The sequence below is a fragment of the Trichosurus vulpecula genome, chromosome 7 (assembly GCF_011100635.1).
Source record: "Trichosurus vulpecula isolate mTriVul1 chromosome 7, mTriVul1.pri, whole genome shotgun sequence".
NCBI lineage: Eukaryota > Metazoa > Chordata > Mammalia > Diprotodontia > Phalangeridae > Trichosurus > Trichosurus vulpecula.
In genome coordinates, this window is record NC_050579.1 from 34,144,083 (window position 1) to 34,165,209 (window position 21,127).

General features: G+C 42.2%; 1 protein-coding gene across 4 annotated transcripts in view; it reads right to left on the minus strand.

Moving 5' to 3' along the window:
- Positions 1 to 20,815, minus strand: part of GOSR1 (golgi SNAP receptor complex member 1) — an 81,933-nt gene extending 61,118 nt beyond the window's left edge. For 2 of the 4 annotated variants that reach the window (XM_036766979.1, XM_036766981.1), the window contains exons 1-4: positions 20,748 to 20,815; positions 14,460 to 14,580; positions 7,787 to 7,874; positions 7,285 to 7,392 (exon numbers count right to left, since the gene is read on the minus strand). In XM_036766979.1, coding sequence (XP_036622874.1) covers positions 7,285 to 7,392; positions 7,787 to 7,874; positions 14,460 to 14,580; positions 20,748 to 20,778 — 348 coding nt within the window. In that variant the 5' untranslated portion in view covers positions 20,779 to 20,815. The remainder of the gene's footprint in view (positions 1 to 7,284; positions 7,393 to 7,786; positions 7,875 to 14,459; positions 14,581 to 20,747) is intronic. The other 2 variants (XM_036766980.1, XM_036766982.1) reach the window with 1 other exon arrangement.
- Positions 20,816 to 21,127: the final 312 nt, after the last annotated feature.

The window sequence follows — 21,127 nt, forward strand, 5'->3', positions numbered from 1 at the left end:
AAAGTGTGAGTCTGAATCTGAGTTCGTTTTGGCTGCCTGTTTATGTTACCAGCCAACTACTTGACCCTTGAGCTTTTTGTCAGGATATGACTGCTTGTAGAGTACAGAGTACTATGTCCCAAGCTTGAGGGGCTGTACTGTTGTTTTCAGAGCTATTTCTACAAAGCAAGTTCTGCCACACCAGTGCTCCTCCTCTCCCAACAACCGCCAACCTGGACCACAATTCAGATCTAAGCAGGCTCTGCACTCTCACTCTGATCCACCACTTAATTCCTTCTACCAGGTGGGCCTGGGGCTGGAAGCAACTGCAGCTGTAGCTCTGTAAGCAGCCTCAGAGCTGCACCATCTCCGCCGCCCCCGGGGCCATGGATGACCACCAACTCCTTTTACTCTGTCCCGCAGTTTTTCCCACTAACCTTCTCTGTTGCCTTTGGTGTTTGTGGTTTGAGAAGTCTGGTAACTGCCATAGCTCACTGATTCAGCACACTGCGGCCTATTCCGCCCGGCTCCAGGTCTGGTTGGTCCGGGAGCAGCCCACGCTGGGCTCTGCTCCACTCCGCTCCCAGCACGGTGTGATTGACCTTACTCAGGGACCATCCAGGCTGTCCTGGGCTGAAGCCCTGCTTCCCTCTGCTATTTCATGGGTTCTGCAGTGCTAGAATTTGTTCAGAGCCATTTTTATAGGTGTTTGGAGGGTCCTGGGGGAAAACTTTAGGCAAGTCCCTGCTTTCCAGCTGCCACCTTGGCTCCACCCCCCGATCTGCTATTTTAGTGAGAGCTTGGCTGTAGCTCATCTTAGTTTACTAAAGTCTTTATGTAAATTTCTATGCTTGTAGGTGGCCCAAATAAATCACACTGCTGGCCCCATGCATTTTGGACAGCCCTGGGTTAAATGGCTGCAGCAGTTAAACTGCCTAATTAGAATTACCTCCCTCAACGGGTGCCTCATTTTGTTTAATGGATGGGATACCTGAAAAGCTGTGTGTAAATTGATTTTTTTTGAAACGCAAATCATTTAAAGATCCACTATCAATAGCAATGTAAAGGAAGCCTAAGATCAATAATATTTTATATTAAATCTTGAAGGAACCTTGGGGATCATCTAAATCCAACCAACTCACCTTAGATAGGGCTACTGAGGCCCAGAATTTAAATGACTTCAATCAAGAAAACAACAAACATTTATTAAGTATGTACTATGGTGCAGGCCTAAAGATGCTAGATGCTAGGCATACAAATATGATGAACAAAACAATCTTTAATCACAAGGAACTGACGTTCTAACGGGAAGACAAGTGCACACAGAATTATATGCAGAAGAAATCTAAAGAAGTTAAAGACAAATAAATACAAAGCAGCCAGGCAGATGGAATCTGGAAAGGCTTCATGTCAAAGGTGGTACTCAAGGTAGGTCTAACCAAGGCATACATATACTCCAGGCAAGAGGGACGGACAGTAAACTAAGGCCTGGAGGGAGAAAATGGAGTATTGTGTTAGTAACTGAGTTTGGCTGGTCTCAGAGGACCAGACGGGGAAGTGATGGGGGCTGGAATGAAACAATGAGGTTGGCACACAGGCTGGGCCAAGACTGCTAAGGACTTTCATAGGGATCTGCTGCAGTGGAATGGAGCCAAGTGCCAGGGTCACACCTGTGCTTAAAAAAACCACTCTAGTGGCAGCGGGGAGGATGGACTGAAGTGGGAAGAGATTTGAGACAAGGAGAACCATAAGGAGGCTGCCGAGGGCCTGAATGATGGCGGCAGCTATGTGAGTGGAGAGGAGTCAATCTCAAGACAAGTATAAACAGAAATGGTAGCAAGGTTTGCGAACTGATTGGATCTGGGGGTGGGGGAGAGGGAAAGCAGAGAACAGAAAATAATGCTAAGGCTCTAAATCCAGGAGATGGGAAGGACAGTACAGGGAAGTACTATATAATACAGCTGAATCATAATAAGTAGTCTACAATAAGGCTGAAAAGGGAGATGGGGGCCATGTAGTGAAGAGCTGTAAATGTCAAACAGAGGTGTTTACATTTGATCCTTGAAGTAAGAGGGAGCCTCTGGAGTTTATGGAATAAAAGGGTGATACAGTCAAACATGAACTTAAGGAAAAATCAATGTAGCTGCTATGTGGAAGATAGATTGGAGTGGGGAAAGGCCCTGAGGCTGGAGGCCCAATAAGGAGGCTACTGAAAAAATCCAGGAAAGCAGCAATGAGGGCCTTCACAAGGGCAGCAGTTATGTTTGGTGAAAAAGGCGGAGGGATCTCAAAAACGTTGTAGAGGAAGAAATGGATATATGGTGCGAGAGTAAGAAGTTGAGGAAGATACTAGAGGTTGTGAACCTAGACGACCAGATTCATCCTTACCACAATCTACAACTACTAAATAACTCACTACTCACCTAGCTCATCACCCCTGCACCCTCTACATTTTCCTCTTCAAAACTCTACCCTTTAGTTACTCAGTTTAAAACACCAGTGTCCTCTATTGCCAGCTCCCTTGCTTCCCTGGGTCCTATCAGCAATGCATATTGCCAAACCCCATCCCAGTATTACTCCTACCATCCATACCCTCTGCTCCTACTCCTGTGCTCACAAAGTCCCATAAAAGAGCGGCTATATCTGTCTACGCTACCTAATCTCAACCCTTCAGCAAAACCACCTTTCAAGGCCTTTGGTGATTCTTCATCCTCCTCCCCAAAGAGACTGTTCCAAACTCTTCTCTCTAGACTCCTCTCCTTCCCTTTCCCCAGACCCGTATACCTAGGAAACAAAACCTAATACTTTACTGAAAAAATTCATTACAAGCTTGCTCTCCTCCTTTTCCCTACATTTCACAACCTCATGACATTATTCCCTATCCTTGCCTCCTTTATTCCAATATCTGATAATGAGATGGCTCTCCTTGCCAAGGCCAACCTCTCTACATGTAGCCTTACTCCCATTTCCCTCTGTCCCCTCTAGTGATCACTCAATCACCATTTTCCCCTACTGTCTACAAACATACCGAAATCTCTTCACCATCCTACAAACCTTTAGTAGACCCTATCATTCTTCATAAGCTATCATACTAGATCACTCTTCCCTTGCCCAGCCAAACTCCTGGAAAAAGCAGTCGATAATCATTGCCTCCAATTCCTCTGCTATTACTCACTCCTCATTCATCCTCATTATCACTTAACTGAAACTGCCCTCTCAAAGGTTAATGATGAACAATAGGGGAGCAGGGAGAGAGATACCTTAGCAATTATGGTGAGAGGAAAATCTCTTGGCCAAACAAAGAAGAATGGATCAAAGGTGAATTTTTATTACATAAAACTGAAAAGACTTTACACAAACAAAATCAGTGCAGTTAAAATTAAAAATGAAAAAGTTAACTGGGAAAAAATCTTTATAGCAAGTTTCTCAGATAAAGGCCTATATTCAAGACGTATAGGGATCTGATTTAAATATCTAAGAACAAAAGCCATTCTCCAATAGATAAATGACCAAAGGATATGAACAGGTAGCACACAAAGAAATTCAAACTATCAGTTGTGAAGGGAATTATGATTTTTTATTAATTGATATGTGTAATGAATATACTAATAATTTAGATTTCTCATGAGACTCTGGCTTGGGAGTCAGAGAGTTACAATGCAGCTTGAAATGATCGAACTCTTGACAATGCTCTCACAATCACTGCATTCTCGTGCCAGTGTACATTAAGAGAAGCGAATCAAGACTGCAGAACTTGTTCCCGTGAGAGACCTCTAGTTTTATGACCCACCAAGTAATGACCCCCCCCACCCCAAATTTGAAGCAAAGAATTACTGTATTGTGGACTTGTGAGCCTGTCGTGGGAAACCATTTAGGTCCTGGAAAATGATTATTTGTAATCTACCTTCCCCACTTGTGATTTCTGCATATAAGTTGTGCTTTTACTCCAGCTTGGAGGGCATTCCTCACTCTGAAACTGATTAATTAAAGCACTACTAGATTACCGGCACTCTTGTCTCTAGGCCTGCTTTGTGAAGTTCCAACTATTTCCAGGTTAGAGACCAGCTCAGTAAAATCCTGTTAACACAATCATATAAAAATGCTCTAAGTTACTTATAATAAGAAAAATGCAAATTAAAACAACCCTGAGATTTTACCTCATACTCATAAAGCAAAGATGACAAAAATGAAAAATGACAGTTGTTGAAGGGAATACAGCGAGGCCAGACACACTAATAATGCACTTTTGGTAGACTTGAGATTTGGTCCAGTTATCTGGGAAGCAATTTGGAAGTATACACAAAAAGTCACTAAACTATATATGCCTTTGGACCCAACAATACCACTAGCAATCTCATGCACCAAAGAGATCAACGAAAAAGGGAAAAAATGTACAAAATATTCAGGTCAGTGACTGAAGGGACTGGACATGAAGGGAGTACCCCTCAACTGGGGAAAAGCTGAACAAATTATAGTCCATGCATGTGGTAGTTTCATTGGTAGAGGGAACTCCCTGGCAAGGAAACTCCCTTGACTAAAGTAAGTCATGACCTTGTCTACAACCTGCAGTCTCAGGAGATCGCTTAGAACACGGAGAGGCTAAGTGACAGGTGGTACAGCCGGTGCATGTCAGAGGGAGAACCTGAACCAAGATGCTCTTGGCCTCTCCTCTAGCCACCACATTAGGCTGCCTCTCACATGAATGTAAAGGAATATTGCTGCATAGTAAGAAAAACACAAAGAACAGACGGAGAAAACACGGGAAGACCTCAACGAACGAATGCAGAATCGAGTGAGCAGACCAGGAGATTCTATACAATGTCAACACTGTAAAGAAAAAACAACTTTGAAAGACTTAAGAATTGTGACCAATGCAATAATCAACTACAACTTCAAAGAAGCAAAGAGGAGGCACATGACCTCATCTCCTGAGCGAAAGCTCACAGTCCAGGGGTATAAAATGAGACATCCATTTTCACACATGGACAATGGCTGGGTGTGTTGTGATTGGTTATGCTTATCTGCTACCAACAGGATGTTTTTGAGGGCAGGGAAGGGTTTGGTGAAAGTGAGGCTAAAAAAAGGAGTATCAGTGAAGCATTTTTAAAAAAGACATAGAACAGAAGAAAGTTCAGAAGACACACAGGCAGAACAGCTTTGAAACTAACCTGCTGAATTTCTTATACACATCAAGGCACAGGCTGTAAGCAGTAGAGTTTCATGGCTTCATGAATCTCTTAATTTCTACTCTTTGTATATAGAAATACTTGGTGGTGTTTTTAAGTTCAGAATAACAAAAAATGAAGTTTTTTAAAAGATCATGTTGAAGTCAAAATATAAATTGAGTGTTTCTTTGTACTTTTGGTGTGATGTCAGAAGGTATTTGTTTTTCTTCTTCTCAGTCTTACAGAGTAAATTTTAAAATCCATGCCCTACCTCCCCTGATTAAGTTCACAACAATCTTTTAAGTGTCAATTCTGAAGGCCTTTTCTTAGGCCTTCTTCTTCTCACCCTCTCGGGAACATCTGACACTAGTAACCACCTCTCCCTTCAGGATACTTTTTTCTCTCCCTTTTCAAAGACACTCTTGGGTCTCCTATATGTCTAGCTCTCTTCCTCAGTCTCCTTTGCTGGTTCAGCTTCCAGATCACCCTTTTAACCTTCTTCTCTCACACAATCTCTCTTTCATCGATTTCACTGGCTCCCCGAGTTTAGCAAGCACCTCTACGCTGATGACCCCCAGATCTCTAAATCCACATCACCAACTGCCTACTGCCCATTTCAAACTGGAAGTCCCACAGACACCTCAAATTCAACATTTCTAAAGCAGAACTCATCGGTCATCTTCTCCCCCACACCACTCCTCTTTTCAATTTCCCTCTGTCTGCCTAGGGTGCTACCATCTCACCAGTCACCCAGGTTCTCAATCCCGGTGTCACCTTCTCACTCCTCACTTTCACTCATACCACGTACTCAAACAGCTACCAAATCTTGTCATTCCTATCACTGTAATTTTCACATCCATTCGCTTCTCTACCCTAACACATCCACTAACCTCATTTAGGCCTGTACCGTCTCCACTCTGGACTACTACAACAGTTTCTTAATTAGTATTTCTGCCTCAAGTCTCTCTCCACTCCAGTAGAGCAATCACTTGGCTGCCAAACTGATCTTCCTTAATCAAATATATGACCGTGCCAATTGTCTACTATTACTCTAAGAATAAAATCTTTTATTTGCCATTTAAAGCTCTTCAGACTGGCCCAGACTTCCCTTTCCAGTCTTATGACCCTTCATGGTCACTAGAGTTCAGCCAAGCTGGCCTCTTCTTGTTTCCCCATCTCTCTCCCCTGGGCCTCTGCCTTGGCTGTCCCTCACATCACCTCTTAAAATTCCTCGTTTCCTTCAAGTCCCATCTCAGATGCCACCTTCTGCGAGGGCTTCTTCCTGGTTCTCACCCAGATGTTCATGCTTTACCCCACCAAATCACTGTGTCTGTTTTCTAAATCCCTTTTCTCTCTGAGTCCACACAACCCCCTCTCCTGGCTAGATTGGAAGCTAACTAAAAAGCAGTAACAGTTTCACTTTTGTCTTTATACCCCCAGTATCTAACCCTGTGCCTGCTTGTCGACTGACTGACTGACACTCTCAAAAGGAACAGGGAAATTCTGTTTGGGACATGCTGAGTTTGACATTTCTATGGGACATTCAGCTTGAGGCATCCAACAGGTAAGTGGCCTCACAGGCCTGAAGCTCAAGGAGAGACTAGAAATGGATCATCAGCTTAGAGATCATAATTAATCTCATGTGAGCTGATGAGGTCAGAAAAGAGTATAGAGAGCGAATAGTTTATGACCATGCCACTTGCCTACTACTACTGTAAGAATAAAAAAACGGCATGGCAAGGAACGAATTGTTTTCAATAGTAACTCTTTCCTAATTTATCTTTCCCTAGAAATCTAGAATTCAAGATAAGCTGGCCCAACATACCATAAAAGGTCTCTTCTGTCTCCTGAGCATCCTTCTCCCACTGGTCATTACTTCTTGATCACAGCTGGTAAGCCAATGAAAACACTAGGTAGTTAATTACTTCCCTCGCCCTAGACCTAGGTTATACCTCTTATTAACTGATCCTCCGTTTCATAAGACAATTGCAATAGTTAAGAGCCATTTTCAGAATGTACTTGGAAAGTTTTCTTCTTTACAAAAAAAAAAAAAGTGAATCACTGGGAAGCCCTCCTGCTCTGAATTGTTTTAAACTCTTGCAAAAAACATCCAATGGGAAAGTGTGAAGCACCAAGTTACCTGCAAGATGTCTCGGTGTCGCTGCAATGTGTGCATGAGCGCTGCATTGAGGGAGGGAACGCCAGCACTATTGGTGTACTCCGCCATTTTGTCATTTACTCCTGTAAGCTACACAAAAGGACAGGGCATTAAACAAGGCATTTTAGAATACGTGATCAGATCTATGCCACCAAAGTCAAACCGCCCTTTCCACTACATGCCACAGCATTGGAAGCAGGGGTAACACACAGGGAGAGTAAGGCAAATGGGGCTCAGCTGCTGTCACCAATGCTAAGACGTCAACAAAACAAGCTAATGTGTCAATAAGAAATCTGGCAACAACTGCAGTAAATGTCACCTGTCCTGGGGAGTGTGGGGGGAATATGACGACTCATCTCTCTGGGTGACTGGGAGAATTCAATCAGCATGTCTGAAGTAATATAACAAAGCTTTATTCTAAATGGCCAACTTGCTATCAGAAAATATACATATGTATATATATATGATTTTAAAAAGCACTCACCCTTGCCAAGAGTTGTTCAATCTCCACAGCCATTGTTTCAAACATTCTGTCTTGACTTGATCCATTTAAAAGGGGCGTTGTATCAGAACTAAAGCAATATTAAAGTAAAGGGAACCCATTACTTCAGGTTTCAGGCGAGTTATATAATAACAGTTTACAAAGAACTCAAGCATAATTCCTGTAATATGCTTTCTTTTTTGAGTTAAATTTTCTAAATTGGCTTTTTCCATAAGACTCATATCTAACTTACACCATAAATACTTTAACTTCTGAACCCTGAATAAATCAACACAAATCTAAGCAAATTTTAGCCATACTCTAAAGAGATTCTCACCCATTTGTCAATAGTAGATATGTATTATAAAACCACTCATAGAAAAACTTAAAATGTTTACCATTTCCAAAGCCAGGAAGTAATTGAAGCCATGGCAATGTCTAATTCAACTCTGGCTTCAAAGAAGCAAAATATTCTACATAATTAAACTATGAAAATAAGAAGTAAATCATGTTAACTGAAGTACTTAGAAAGGCCATGTCTTACGGGTTTCTAAAGGAATAAATTGTTATTACCCCAAAACAAATAGCAATAATGATCCCTTTAATGCATTTATTCTGACACATGTTCCATCTCGATAAATGAGTTAAAGTTACAGTAAATCTGAACACAAAAAGAAATCACTTCCTTATTCCTAAAATAATTTGCAGAAGACAAATATCCATAATTTAAGAATAAATACAGAGTGACAGAAAGAACAAAAAACCAGATATGTGGTGATCCAAGTTTCATACTGAGTTCCATCACTGGCTAGTTGTATGACCTTGGGCAAATCAGTCTCCACCTCTGGCTCTCAAGTTCCCTCCTTTAAAAGGTCCCTAAGATCTCTTCCAATTTTAATTTTTAGGAAGGAGGGAAGGACAGGAGAGAAGAGGGAAGGTTCAAACTTGTAATTTCATCAGTGTAGGGGATTTACAGTGGTGGCACTAACGAGCTCTAACACCTTTGCCCTGAGTTACCCGGGTTAAAGGCAGGACTTCTTTAAATTTATTTTAACTGTTCCTCCTTCTTCAGACTTTCTCCCAGAAGCCATAATTAAATCACTATTTTATGTCCATACCTTTTACAGGGAATATACCTCCAAGGAGGTCAATGGTCAAATAAAGGTCCCAAATACACCAGAATATTTATAGAAGCACTTTCTGTAGTGGCAAGGAAATGGCAACAAAGGATGTGTCCACTGACTGAGGAATGGTACATGAATGTAATCTTGTGGTATATAAAGATAATGGAATGTTACTTTCTCATAAGAAACCATGAATATAATGAATACTAAGAAGCATGAGAAGTTTTATATGAACTGATACAAAGCCAAGTAAGCAGAACTAGAAAAACAACATAAATTCTGTAAATTTGCTTACAACAAAATAAATGGATCCAACAAAACCATCCAGACTGAATGCTGTAACATTATAATGACTAAACTTGGCTCCAAAGAATCTATGAGAAGAAACCTCCCCCATTTTTTTGCAGACTGGATGGGAGGGAGGCCCCACCAGTATGGAACACTGCATATAAAGTCAGACATTTTCAATATGCTTGTTAGACAGAACTTTTTTTTATTCTTTATTGTAAGGAAAGATGGCTCTCTAAAGAGTGAATTCTGTTATATGAGAATGCAACATCCTCGATCTTTCTGCAGATGTGGGGCACTATCAGAATAGAACACTACATATAATGTTAGACTCAACCACTGTGTTAGTTTCACTCAACCTGGTTCTTTGTTTATTTTTTAAAAACTGTTTTAAGACTCTCTGGGAAAGGAAGAGGGAAAGAACATATTGGAAAACATGGGTAATGTACAGGGTGGGCAGCAGGTGGTGAAAATGCACAGAAAAAGACAATAAAGTGCAGAAGGGGAAACAAATAGAGCAATTTTGTCACTAAGAGTTAAATATCACACGTAGCTTAAGAAAAACCGAACTTAATCTAAATGTATGGTTTCTTAAACAATTTGCTTTCCTGTTCTTTGTACACTGAGATGATTAAGTTCAGAATAAAAGACAATGAAAAAGATCAAAAGTAGGAGATGTAAAACCTAAAGTTTTAGTAAATTTTTTAACAGTCAATTCTCAAGTCTACTTCCTTTCCATGGCCCTCATGACATCTGACAAGTTACCAATAAGATGTGAAATAAACAAAGTTGATGCCAAGAGAGATGAGGGGGGGGCAAGAGGTTTAGAAGATTCACAAGGAGGAACAGAGAACTGTTTTTAAATATAAAATGGGCAAGAGGCCATGGGAGGCAGGAAAACAAAGATTCGAGCCCTGGCTTCAGTATGTATTAGCTATGTAAACCTAGGCAAGTCACTTAAACTCGTAATGCTACAAAGCAACTCTCGCATTAGCAGAATGAGTTGCTATACTAGCACTTTTCTACCCAAAGAATCCACAGGTCTAGACAAATAACTGGTCTTCTGCCTAGAGGTTCTCATCATAGCAATCCTCCCCTCAGTTGCCAAACATGCCACACTCCACCTCCACCCACACCAGTCAATAAAGTCCAGAGACTCCTTGGGTTCAAATCTAAAACTCTCTGTTTGCTATTTAAAGTCCTTCATGACATGGCCCTTTCCTTCCTTTCCAGTCTTCTCACACATGGCTCCCCTCCATGACTCTGGCTTCCTGTCTGCTCCTCAAACAGGACACCTGCCCCCCTCACCCCACCCCATCTCCTGGACTCTCCATTGGCCCCCAGGCCCCAGGCAGGAAGGTAGCTCTTAGCACCTTCCCCCCCTGCTCTGTGCATGGCTCTTCCCTCACTCCTTGGTGCCTCCTAATACCATAGGAGCATCTTGAGGGCAGGGACTGTGTTTACCTTTCCTTGTATCCCTAGAGCTCAGCACAGTGCCCTGGAGCCCTAAGAGGGAGAAAAGAGCAACATACTGTGAGGATGAGAGAACTGTCAATAGCCACTGACAGGTACCATTAACTCCCCAACCATACTCAGCAAGGCACACAGGCCTCAATAAAGGGAAACAAAAACCAACTTATATGCCATAGATGTGCCAAGAGCCCCACAACGTGAGGTGCCAGCCAACATGGAGGGAAAAAAATGGCATTCCCAATTTTGTCACGGTAGCAGTATTCAGGGACAGCCTTCAATATGGGGAGCCAACAAATGTTTCAGACTGGACTTCTAATCTGGACCAAAGCCTTGGCTTTTAAAAAAAATCATTTTCTGCTAACTCTACAAAGTAATTTGCATTCTGTTTTAAATCTTTATATGAGGATGCTTTCAAGGCAATTACTCCTGAGTAGCTACACTGAAAATTTACTGTATGTCTCAAATGTCTTAAGAGAATTAATCATTTTAAAGCTCAGAAAAACTTAAATAAAGCACTGTGTAAAAGAAATTTTGCAAGCAGTCCTACAGAGTCAAATATAAGAACTGATTCAGGCATACCTTTTTCCTGGCATAAATAGAGCTCTCTATTAGAAAGGATCATGTTACAATCTTTTCACTATGTCTATTCTGGTTAAGTGCCCATGAGGACACAGAGCAATGAGTCTAAGTGAGGTCTATAGTACGCTAAGTTATTACTTCAGAACTGCTACCTACATCAGAATATTCCAAACAGCACTATTGACTGGTTCCATGAAAAAGACAGTCTTAACTGAAACAGTGTTTCAGAGGGTCTGTTAATTCCATGGAACAAGTGATCAAATGATGTTACAGTAGGGGTTTCTTCATATTACTGAACCTTAAAAATGCACTTGCTGGGGCATAATCATCCCAATAAAGAAACTAGTTAAAGGACAACAAATCAGAGCATTACTTGGAATTCACTTTCCAAAAGTACACCAGACTGTCGTATTTCTAGTAACTGTGCAAGAAACAAATTTCTGAATTTGGTTATGTTTTAACAACAATGCAAAAGAATGCTGTTTATAGCATGCTAATATAACCTACACGCACCTACCAAAAATGAATACTTCGGCTGGCAAATGGAGCACTGGCTAAAATCTCCGAAAAACACTTCAAGTGTTTAACACTCAAACCAAACTGGTGCCCAAAGCCAGAGAGGGGATGGCTCAGCCACAGCAAAGTTCCAGTATCCCAACAAGGAGGACAACAGCATGTCCGGCCAACTCTAAGACAGCACAAAGGCACCTTTTCTCTGGCTGCCCAAGGAGAAGGAGGAGATGGTTCCAAGAAGGGAGAGGGCCTCTGCTCAGGGTGGGTGGGAGGAGGATGGCTGGCGACAGAGACAACAGAGTTGTCCAATTCCTTTTGTTTTCTCTGCAATGAAGAATGACCTTTACTCTAGAAATGACTAAGCTAGAGCTGATGTTGAATACAAGTAAGAAGATCATGAAAAAATACTCGGTCTCCCTCAAATCATCGTGACTGGGCCGGTCTTTTCCGAACCCACATCTGCGTGCATGCTGAGTTAGTCAGTGACGTCTGAAAGATCATGGAAAGCAGGAGAGATCCCACAAAATTTGAGAAGGGCAAATGTCCCAATTTTCAAAAGAAAGGATGAGTACAAAGCCTGAAAACTCTAGGCCAATAAGCCTGAACCCCAATTCCTGATAAAATTCCAGATCATATCGTTAAAGCTGTTGTTTGTCTTTCATTCTCGAAGAGGACCATGGCGTCAGGGAGGTGATGCCATGACTTGAAAAGTGAATTGGATTTAAGCGAGGGAGGGTGCAAAGTCACCAGAGTCACTGTCTCCCCTGGAGCCATCTGGGCCCAGTGGCAAGATATAGCTCAGGATGACTGGAGATGGCCCCAACATCATTAAAGGGATGTTGGTGAATAGCTACAAAAGAAAGCCACTGTGATGACAAAGAGCCAAAAAAGAGTCAACGTGGTTCCATCAAGTGCAGGTCATGACAGATTAACTTCATTTCCTTTTCTGAGAGGACTGCTAAACTGTAGTGCGGGAATGCTATGGTTATTGTTCACCTAGATTTCTAGTAAAGCTTTTAATAAAGCATCTCCTGCTATCTCTTGTTGAGAATATATGTGAACCAGATGATAATAAGTTTAGAAGGATTCACAACTGGTTAGATGACAGGACTCAAAGAAAAGTCCAAGTTCAGCTCCAGCGGTTTGTGCTTACCTTGTGCTATTAATCATTTGTATTCATGACTTGGACAGAGGCAGAAAATGTCCTTAGCCATGGCGCTAAATGGACAGAGGCTCATCAAATCTGGAGATGATGCAGAACTGGGAGGGAGAGCTAACCTAATGGATGGCAGGGGTGAGGTCCAAAACCAACTTGAGAGACATTGGACTGAACATAAGAAGATGGAATTCAACAAGGATAAATGGAAAATTCTTGCACTTGAGCACAAAAAAAAAAAAAAATCAACTACCCAAGTATAAGATGGAAGTTATTGGAAAAAGAAGTTATTCTGAAAAAAATATGGGGGCTTTAGTAGACTGGAAGTTTGCTAAGAGTCAGCAGTGTGATGGGGCAGCCCCTAAAACTAGTGAGACTTTGGCTGCATGAAAAAGAGGGTGGCTTCCAGGAAAAGGGAGAGTCCTACTAGACAGACTTCATTAGGCTTGTCCTGGAGTACTGTCTTCAGTTCTGGATGCCACAGTTTAAGAAGTATATTGATAAGCTAGGCAGTGCCCAGAGGAGCACAACAAGGGCTTGGTGAAAAGCTTTGTGAGTGTATTGTCATAGGAAAGCCGGCTGAAGGAACTGGCATGTTTAGCCTGGAGAACAAAAGACCCAGGGTGTACAGAGTAGCTGTCTTCAGTATTTGAAGGGCTGTCATGTAGGAGGAAAGAGACCTGTAAAGTCTGACCCCAGAAGGCAGAACCAGACGCAATGCGTGGAAGTCATGAAGAGGAAAATTTAGACTCAATGGTGGGAAGAATGCCTTAAAAAGTGGACCTGTCGCCAAGTGGATGGATGGGCTGTGTTAGCAGGGAGCGGGTTCCTTCAAAGGAGGGCTCCACGCAGAGGCAGGACAATCCCTTGTCAGGTAAGTTTTAATGGAAATCCCTTTCTTCTATGGGGTAGACCAGATGGTTACAGAGGTCCCTTACTACTCGCCTGAAAACTATGTCATTCTAAGTCAACAGAAAGCACAATATGTTTACTTTGAATAAGGATAGATCCTTACTAACAAATGGAAAATTCAGAAGACTAATGCTGATGCCCATCCCCCACCCCTTGGCAAGGAGCAGTGGACTAAGGGTATGGAATAAGGCATATATTTTCAAACATGGCCAATGTATTGATTTGGTTTCCTTAATTACGCTTATTTATTACAACTGAGGGCTCTATCAGGATAGAGGATAGGAGGGTTATCCATGGGAAATGCCAATGATGTTAAAAAGAAAGGAAATCAACAGAACAGACTGATACATAGCCTTATTTTGCCCAAAGTAGGAACTCTATTTTCAATCTAATTGCACACTCTTAAGCACTGGCATTTCTCCATCTGTCACAAGCTTCGCACACAGATCTTCCACAATGCAAAACCTTTTAGGATTGAAAGAAATAATTTTAATGAATTAGTAAAAAGAAAATAAATTCAAGGACAGACTGAATGTGAACTAATAAAATCGAGTAAATATTTTGTTTTGTTTAAAGTAAAAGCTTAAAATATATTATACAATGTAAGGCAAAAGAGAGATTTTGGTAGTACCTATACCTGTCGCGTCTTCCATCTCGGGCACTACTGTGACTATAACTTGTGCACAGTTTACTGAAGGAAACCAGTTTCAGATCAAGTTCATTTTCAAGCTGTCGGGCCTGTTTCCGGAGATCTTTAACAGAATTTGAAAAGCAAATAATTAAAAATGGAGGGTTATTAGTAAAAATACAAAATGATATAAAATATTTGGGTTTTTGGAGAACTGAAACCCTCAGCACATGTTCCAAGTATGAAAACATGTGACTGGAATTGTCATTCTTTGCCCCAGGTAGATGATGCAGCAGAGCGAGACTTGGGCTGGAGTCAGAAAGTCTTGAATTCAAATCTGAGCTTGACGTGTCCTAGTTATGTGACCCTAGCCAAATCACATAACTTTTGTCTGCCTCGCTTTCCTCAACTGTAAAATGGGAATTGTAAGAACCCCTACTTTCCCAAAGTTATTATGTAAAGTGTTAGGCACAATTCCTGACATATAGTACATGTTTAAAAAAGCTTGTGTCCTTCCTTTCTCCCAGTAAAAAAAAAAAAATTCAAAGAAGGGAACTAAGATAATAAAGTCAATCTATTTTTTTTTCGTTTAAAATGTGATTAAGGAAACAATGGCCTAATTGGTCTACATTTTAGGCAAGTGCTAAATGAGTCCTCTTCTATGGTAACTTTATCCTGCATTCTCTAGCTTAAGCAGACCCTGTCACTTATAATTAGCATATAATTGAGAAATTAATCTCAAAAGGACTTAAGAGTCTAGGGCACACAATTTAGCAAATATTGCCCTTATATTATTATTTTCAATAAGCTTTAGACTTTTCTCCCCAAAGAGACTGTAGGTCCATTGAGAGGAGGAAACATGCACCCCAAATAGCTTCTAGCACATAACAGGCATGTAATATATCCTTGCAGATCAATGTATCCAGTAAATTCTTATTAAGAAATATCCTAAACATCCATAATTGTACTGAATAAAGTTTACAACCAATTAAATATTTTAAAACATCTGTTATGTGCCAGGTACTGTAAAAAATATTTACAATTATATGTGCAAAAAACAAAGTAAAATATATTTACACATTTGGCAAATACCCCACAACTCATTTATAAAAATTCATTTGTTCTGTCCATTAAAAATTTAAGTGGTTTTGCAAATAAATCCAAAAACATCAAAGCACAAGGTTTCTATTTTGAAAAGTCAGCCAGTCAATAGATATTTATTAAACACCTACTATGTGTCAGGAACTGTGCTGGGTGTACAAAGATAGACAAAAGACAATCCCTTCTCTCAAGGAGCTCACAGTCTAATGAGAGAGACAACATGCTAACAACTATGTACATGAGATAAATATACACAGGATAACTTGGAGATCATTTCAGAGAGAAGGCAATAGCATTGAAGGGTGAAATGTAGAAAAAGGAGTATCAGTATCATGTTCGAGGAACAGCAAGAGAGGCCAGTGTCACTGGTTTGCACGGTCACAGTGGGTTGTAAGGTGTAAGAAAACTAGAAAAGTTTTGGTCAGGTTATAAAGGGCTTTGAATACCAAATAAGGATTTTATATTTGATCCTGGAAGTGACAGAGAGCCACTGGACTTTACTGAGTAGAGAAATGACACAGACCTGCACTTCAGGAAGATCACTTTGACAAGTGAGTAGTGGACAAAACAACCAGCAAGCTACTGCAAGAGGCCAGGAGTGAAGGGATGAGAGCCTGCACCAGGGTGATGACAGTCAGCAGAGAGAAGGGGGCATAGAGAGAGAGACGTTACAAAGATTAAATCAAAAGGCCTACTAATTTAAACAGACTAGACTGGGGTGGGGGAGGGTTGCGGGGAAGAAAATGAGTACAAGATGACATCTAGGTTATGAGCTTGGATGACTGGAGGGATCACTGGTCCCCTCAACAGCAGCAGGGAAAGTGATGAGGTGGAAAGGGTTTGGGGGGAAAGACAATGAGCTCAGTTTTGGACATTTTGAGTTTAAGATGGCTAAAGGACATCTAATTCAAGATGTTTAAGTTAGAGATTTAAGACTGAAAAGTCAGCAGAAAGATATGGGGTGGACAGACATAATTGAATCCATGGGAGCTGATGAGATCAGCAAGCAAAATCGTATAGAGGGAGAAGGACCAGGACAGAGCCCTCCAGGCCACCCATGGTTAGCAGATAGGAGTTGGATCCAGCAACAGGAGAGGTCAGCTAGGTAGGAGAACCAGGAGAGAAAAGGGGACAAACTGCCTCAAGTTTTAAGTTGTTAGGATTTGAGTAGTTCAAAAACTTACAATCTCAGTGCTATCTCAAAGCAGCTCTGATATACTATAATAAATAAAACAGCAAAACTCTTTTAGAATAAAGCCATTGCTCTAATTCCTTTTGACAGAAGCAATGTATACAGCAGATACTTCAGCACCAGACTTAGACCTGAGACAGATCTTAACATGAAATCCAGCTAGGTTTAATCATCAACCTAAAGCCAACCCCACTTAAATATTAGGTTCCTTCAGAGAGAAGGAGAGTTTTACTGATGGAGGTAACACCCTCTTCCAATGCAGGTCAGCACTGTTGCTGCAACTGACGAGATTTACCTCAAGTGCTGAGAGGCTGTGACTTAGCGCCAACCTAGGTCTTCCTGCCTCCCAGCTTCTGTATGACACACTGCTTCTCATATTCTTTCATAAGATCTCACTTAAGTCCTACTTTTGTTGGGTATCATATGCCCTGCTAGACTGGGCTGCGCTGGTCCTTACAACCTGCAGAACATTAGGTGTCTGAAGAAATCAAAGACGGCTGTCTAGAGTACAAGAGCTGAAAGAAAAAGGTGTGCAGAAGAAAACAAGATTTATGATAATGGCTCAGTTTCCCCTCAGAATCCAACAACAGCCAATGCTTTGCACCTGAAAACACACCAATAAGGAATGCCTCAGTCTGACAAGCATGACAGTGTTCTCAGCAAAAGATTAAGAAATAAAGTCTTTGGTTTGAGAAGGTATGTGTCATGATCCTTTCTCAAGCCTCAAACCAATACAAGGGCATAGTCTTTACTTAATCAGTGACTTGTTGACAGAGCTGTTTTTGCTTTTTAAAAAATGACACTTAATTTGCAGAGATAGAAATCGTACCTTAAGAGTGTATTTAGTGGAAGCAATTTTTGGAGGAGGCTGAAACTTTTTTCCCCTAAATACTCTGATGAAATTGGGTATAAATATACCACACAACGCATTACATTAAAAAATGTGAGCTCTGTTGAGCAACATATATACACAAAGAAAGAAGAAAACAAACAGCAAAATAAGAGAAATCTATTGGTTTTCTCTGAATAAATGAGTAAAGCAAGCTTCTGGAAACTCTGTACATAGGCTTTCTACTTCTCATTACTTTTTTAAGTGAACACAAAGAAGAGTCAAAATTATAGAGAAACAATGCCTAAAGACATATATTTCAGTAAATTCTAACGCACGTTAGTAACATATGAATCATCCCCAATGGCCAAAGCAATAGTACAATGCACCAAAACTTTTTAAAAAGATCACCTCAGTTCAAAGTGCTTCTTGACTAGGGGTCTTCGAAGAAGTGGGCATGTCCTAAAGTGGCGTTCCCCGCGAGTGTTTAAAAACACTTCATTAAAGCTTAAGAAGTTGCTTCTTCTTAATAGAAACCACTGAGTACAAGGCTCTGCAAATCCTTCTTGGATCAGATTTCATGCAGATGGCCAAAAGAAGTACTCTATTACCCATAATAATGATGATAAAAATGAGAGGCAACAGGGTCCCATACCAGGCTTGGAGTCAGGAAGATCTGGGCTCAAGCCCTCTCCAAGTCACACAGTAGCTGGTTGACTATGGGTCGACAAATCCTAACCCAGGAGTGGGGAACCCACAGCCTCAAAGCCATATGTGGCCTTGTAGGTCCTTGGGTGCAGCCTTTTGACTGAGTTCAAGTTTTACAGAACAAATCCTTTTATTAAGGGGATTTGTTCTGTGAAGTTTGGATTCAGTCAAAGGGCTACACTTGAGGACCTAGAAGGCCAAATGTGGCCTCAAGGCCACAAGTTCCTCACCTCTGTAACCCTTCTGGGACACAGTTACAAGTGGTGGCTAATCTGTATTAGTGGGAAGGATTTCTACATTGGGAGCTAATGACGAAATCACAAACCTGTGTGATTTCTAAAACTACTACTAATCGTAACACGTCCATGGTGCTTTACAGTTTGCAAATCTATTTACACTCATCATCTCACTATTTCCTCAGAAATGCCCCTTCAGGTGGGTATGAGGTGTTACTGGTAATATACTTTTTTACCTGTTCGAGGGCTCAATAAAATTAGAAACATCACCCAAACTGCCAAAAATAAAGATGCATCTTTTTAACACCAATATTCTACCAAGGTTTTGAGACATGGGGGGGATATCCAAGCCCTCAAACGAGTACTGCACAGAGAGCTAGGGTGGGAAGCTGAAAGCAACATAAAACAACTAAGAAACCTGGAAGATGAGCAGGAGTGAAGGACATCAGCAGGAAAAACGTTCTGGTGGAAAAAGATGGGCTGGTCATGTACAGTGGGCAAGGGACAACAGGTCGACAGTGTGAGCACTACCGTGGTGAGCATGTGTTATCCAGATGTCAGGGAAAGAATGGAAGGACCCTCACATGTTGGAGGTGAACTCAGGGGAAGATATGGACTACAATCACTCACTGAGAGGGACTAGAACCCAGATCTTTGTGACTCCAAGACCATGTCCCTCTGCCTCTCAGGCAGCAGTGTGGTGCAGGGGAAGAGCACTGGATTGGGTGTCAGAGGCCCCCAGTTCCAGTCCTGGCTCTGCCCTTTATTCCTATGTAGCCTTGGGAAGCCACACTATGGGTCTCAGTTTCAAAAATCACAGATCTAGAGCAGGGGTTCTTCACCTCTTCCAGATCATGGATTCCATCCTTCTCAGAATCATAATTTTGAAAAAAATGCATAAAATACACAGGGTTACAAAGGAAGCCAATTATGCTGAAATACAATTATCAAAATATTTCTAAAGAAACAAGTTTCCTGAACCTAGGTTAGGAGACCCTGATCATGAGTCATAAGGGACCTAAGAAGCCTCCTCGTCCAACCTCCTCACTTTACAGTTGAAAAACTGAGTCCCTTACAGTTTTAAATCCATGAATATTAATTTTTCAGATAAAGAGGCCAAGACTGGTCTGAAAATATGCTTATACGTACCCATGTCCCATAGATTCAGGGAAGAGCAACAGGAAAAACAAAGAGGTAAAGGAAACCCAGAGCACAAACTTTTCATCAAAGAGTTAGGTAGAAAAATGAGTGAAAGAAAAAGTTTATGAAGCACTTAGCAGAAATTCGTTCCAAACACCCTGCAGGAAAACAAGTACAAAATCCCCAATTTTTTTTTTTGTCAATCTTGAAAGGCTTTAAAATCAATGACTTGAGTCAGAGGCCCTTAATTCCAGTTTTACCTCTGATGAGTTTTACCTTAGGCAAGCCTCCTGAACCTCAGTTTCCTCACTTGCTAAATGAAAGGGCTGGTGACCCTTCTGGGCCTCAGTTTCCTTATCTGTAAAAAATGAGGGCCCTTCCAGCTCTATGTATATGGGATACTACGATACCATACCACAGTGAGCTGTGATTTATTCTGCCTGTGAGACTTAAAACATACTTTCTAAAGAAAAGATAATGGGGGCGGGGAGAGGGTAGAAAAGGCATAAAAGAGCGTCCACTGATTTTTGGATGGAAGGGCGAAAGAGAGAGAAAAGAAGGAAGGGAGAAATTGGGGGGGGAAAGGGGGAGAGGGAGGGGGGGGAAGAGACAGAGAGAGAGAGAGGGAAGAAGGGAGGGAGGAAAGAGGAGAGGGAAGGGAGGAAGGAAGTGGAAAAAAGAAAGAGAAGAGAGAGGGAAGGAAGGAATGAAGGAAAGAAAGAAAGAGGGAAGGAAGGAGAGAGGAAAGAGAAGGAGGGAAGGAAAGAAGGAAGGAAGGGAGGGAAGAAGGAAGGAAGCGCAGCGGGCTCGGCAGCAGTCCAGGCTCTGTCCGCCCCGCCCCCAACCCCCCTCACCCCTCCCTTCCCGGTGGCCCCCCCGCCCGGCCCCCCAGCTCGAAACCCAGGCCTCTCCCCCCACCCTCCCAGTGGGCCGCATCCCCGCCACCCCCCCGCTCCCATACTCCCCGGAGCCCAGCCCCTCCGGGCCGCCTGTTCTCCTCGAGGCCGCCCGGCCGCGGCCGCCCTGCGCTCCTCTCTCCCTCTGAGGGTCCCCTGGCCCTCCGGCCCCGGTCCTCACTCTCTCACCTTCCCAGTAGTTGCTGGTTCCTGCCGCCATCTCTGTTGTCCAACGTCAGCCGGAGCCGGGGAGCACTGGAGAGGAAGAGGGCCAGAGCGCCGCTTCCGCCCCACCGCCCTCGTCGGCTCAGCCCGGCTCTCCTGAGCCGGGGCCGATGGGATAGGCGAGCCTCCGAAGGCATCGCCATCTCGCGGTGGGGTGGGGGAATTGCATCCTGTGAACACAGCCCTTTGGACTGGGCTTGGCACTTTGGATTCAGCGAAGCCTCGGGCCACACCCCCTGCTGTTCCCCACCTTTTTCCTTCCGCAAAGCCTCCAGTCCCTTGCCGCAGATCTACAGAAGGAGGGATGGAACTGGAGTCAGGAAGCCCTGATTTTGACTCCTTCC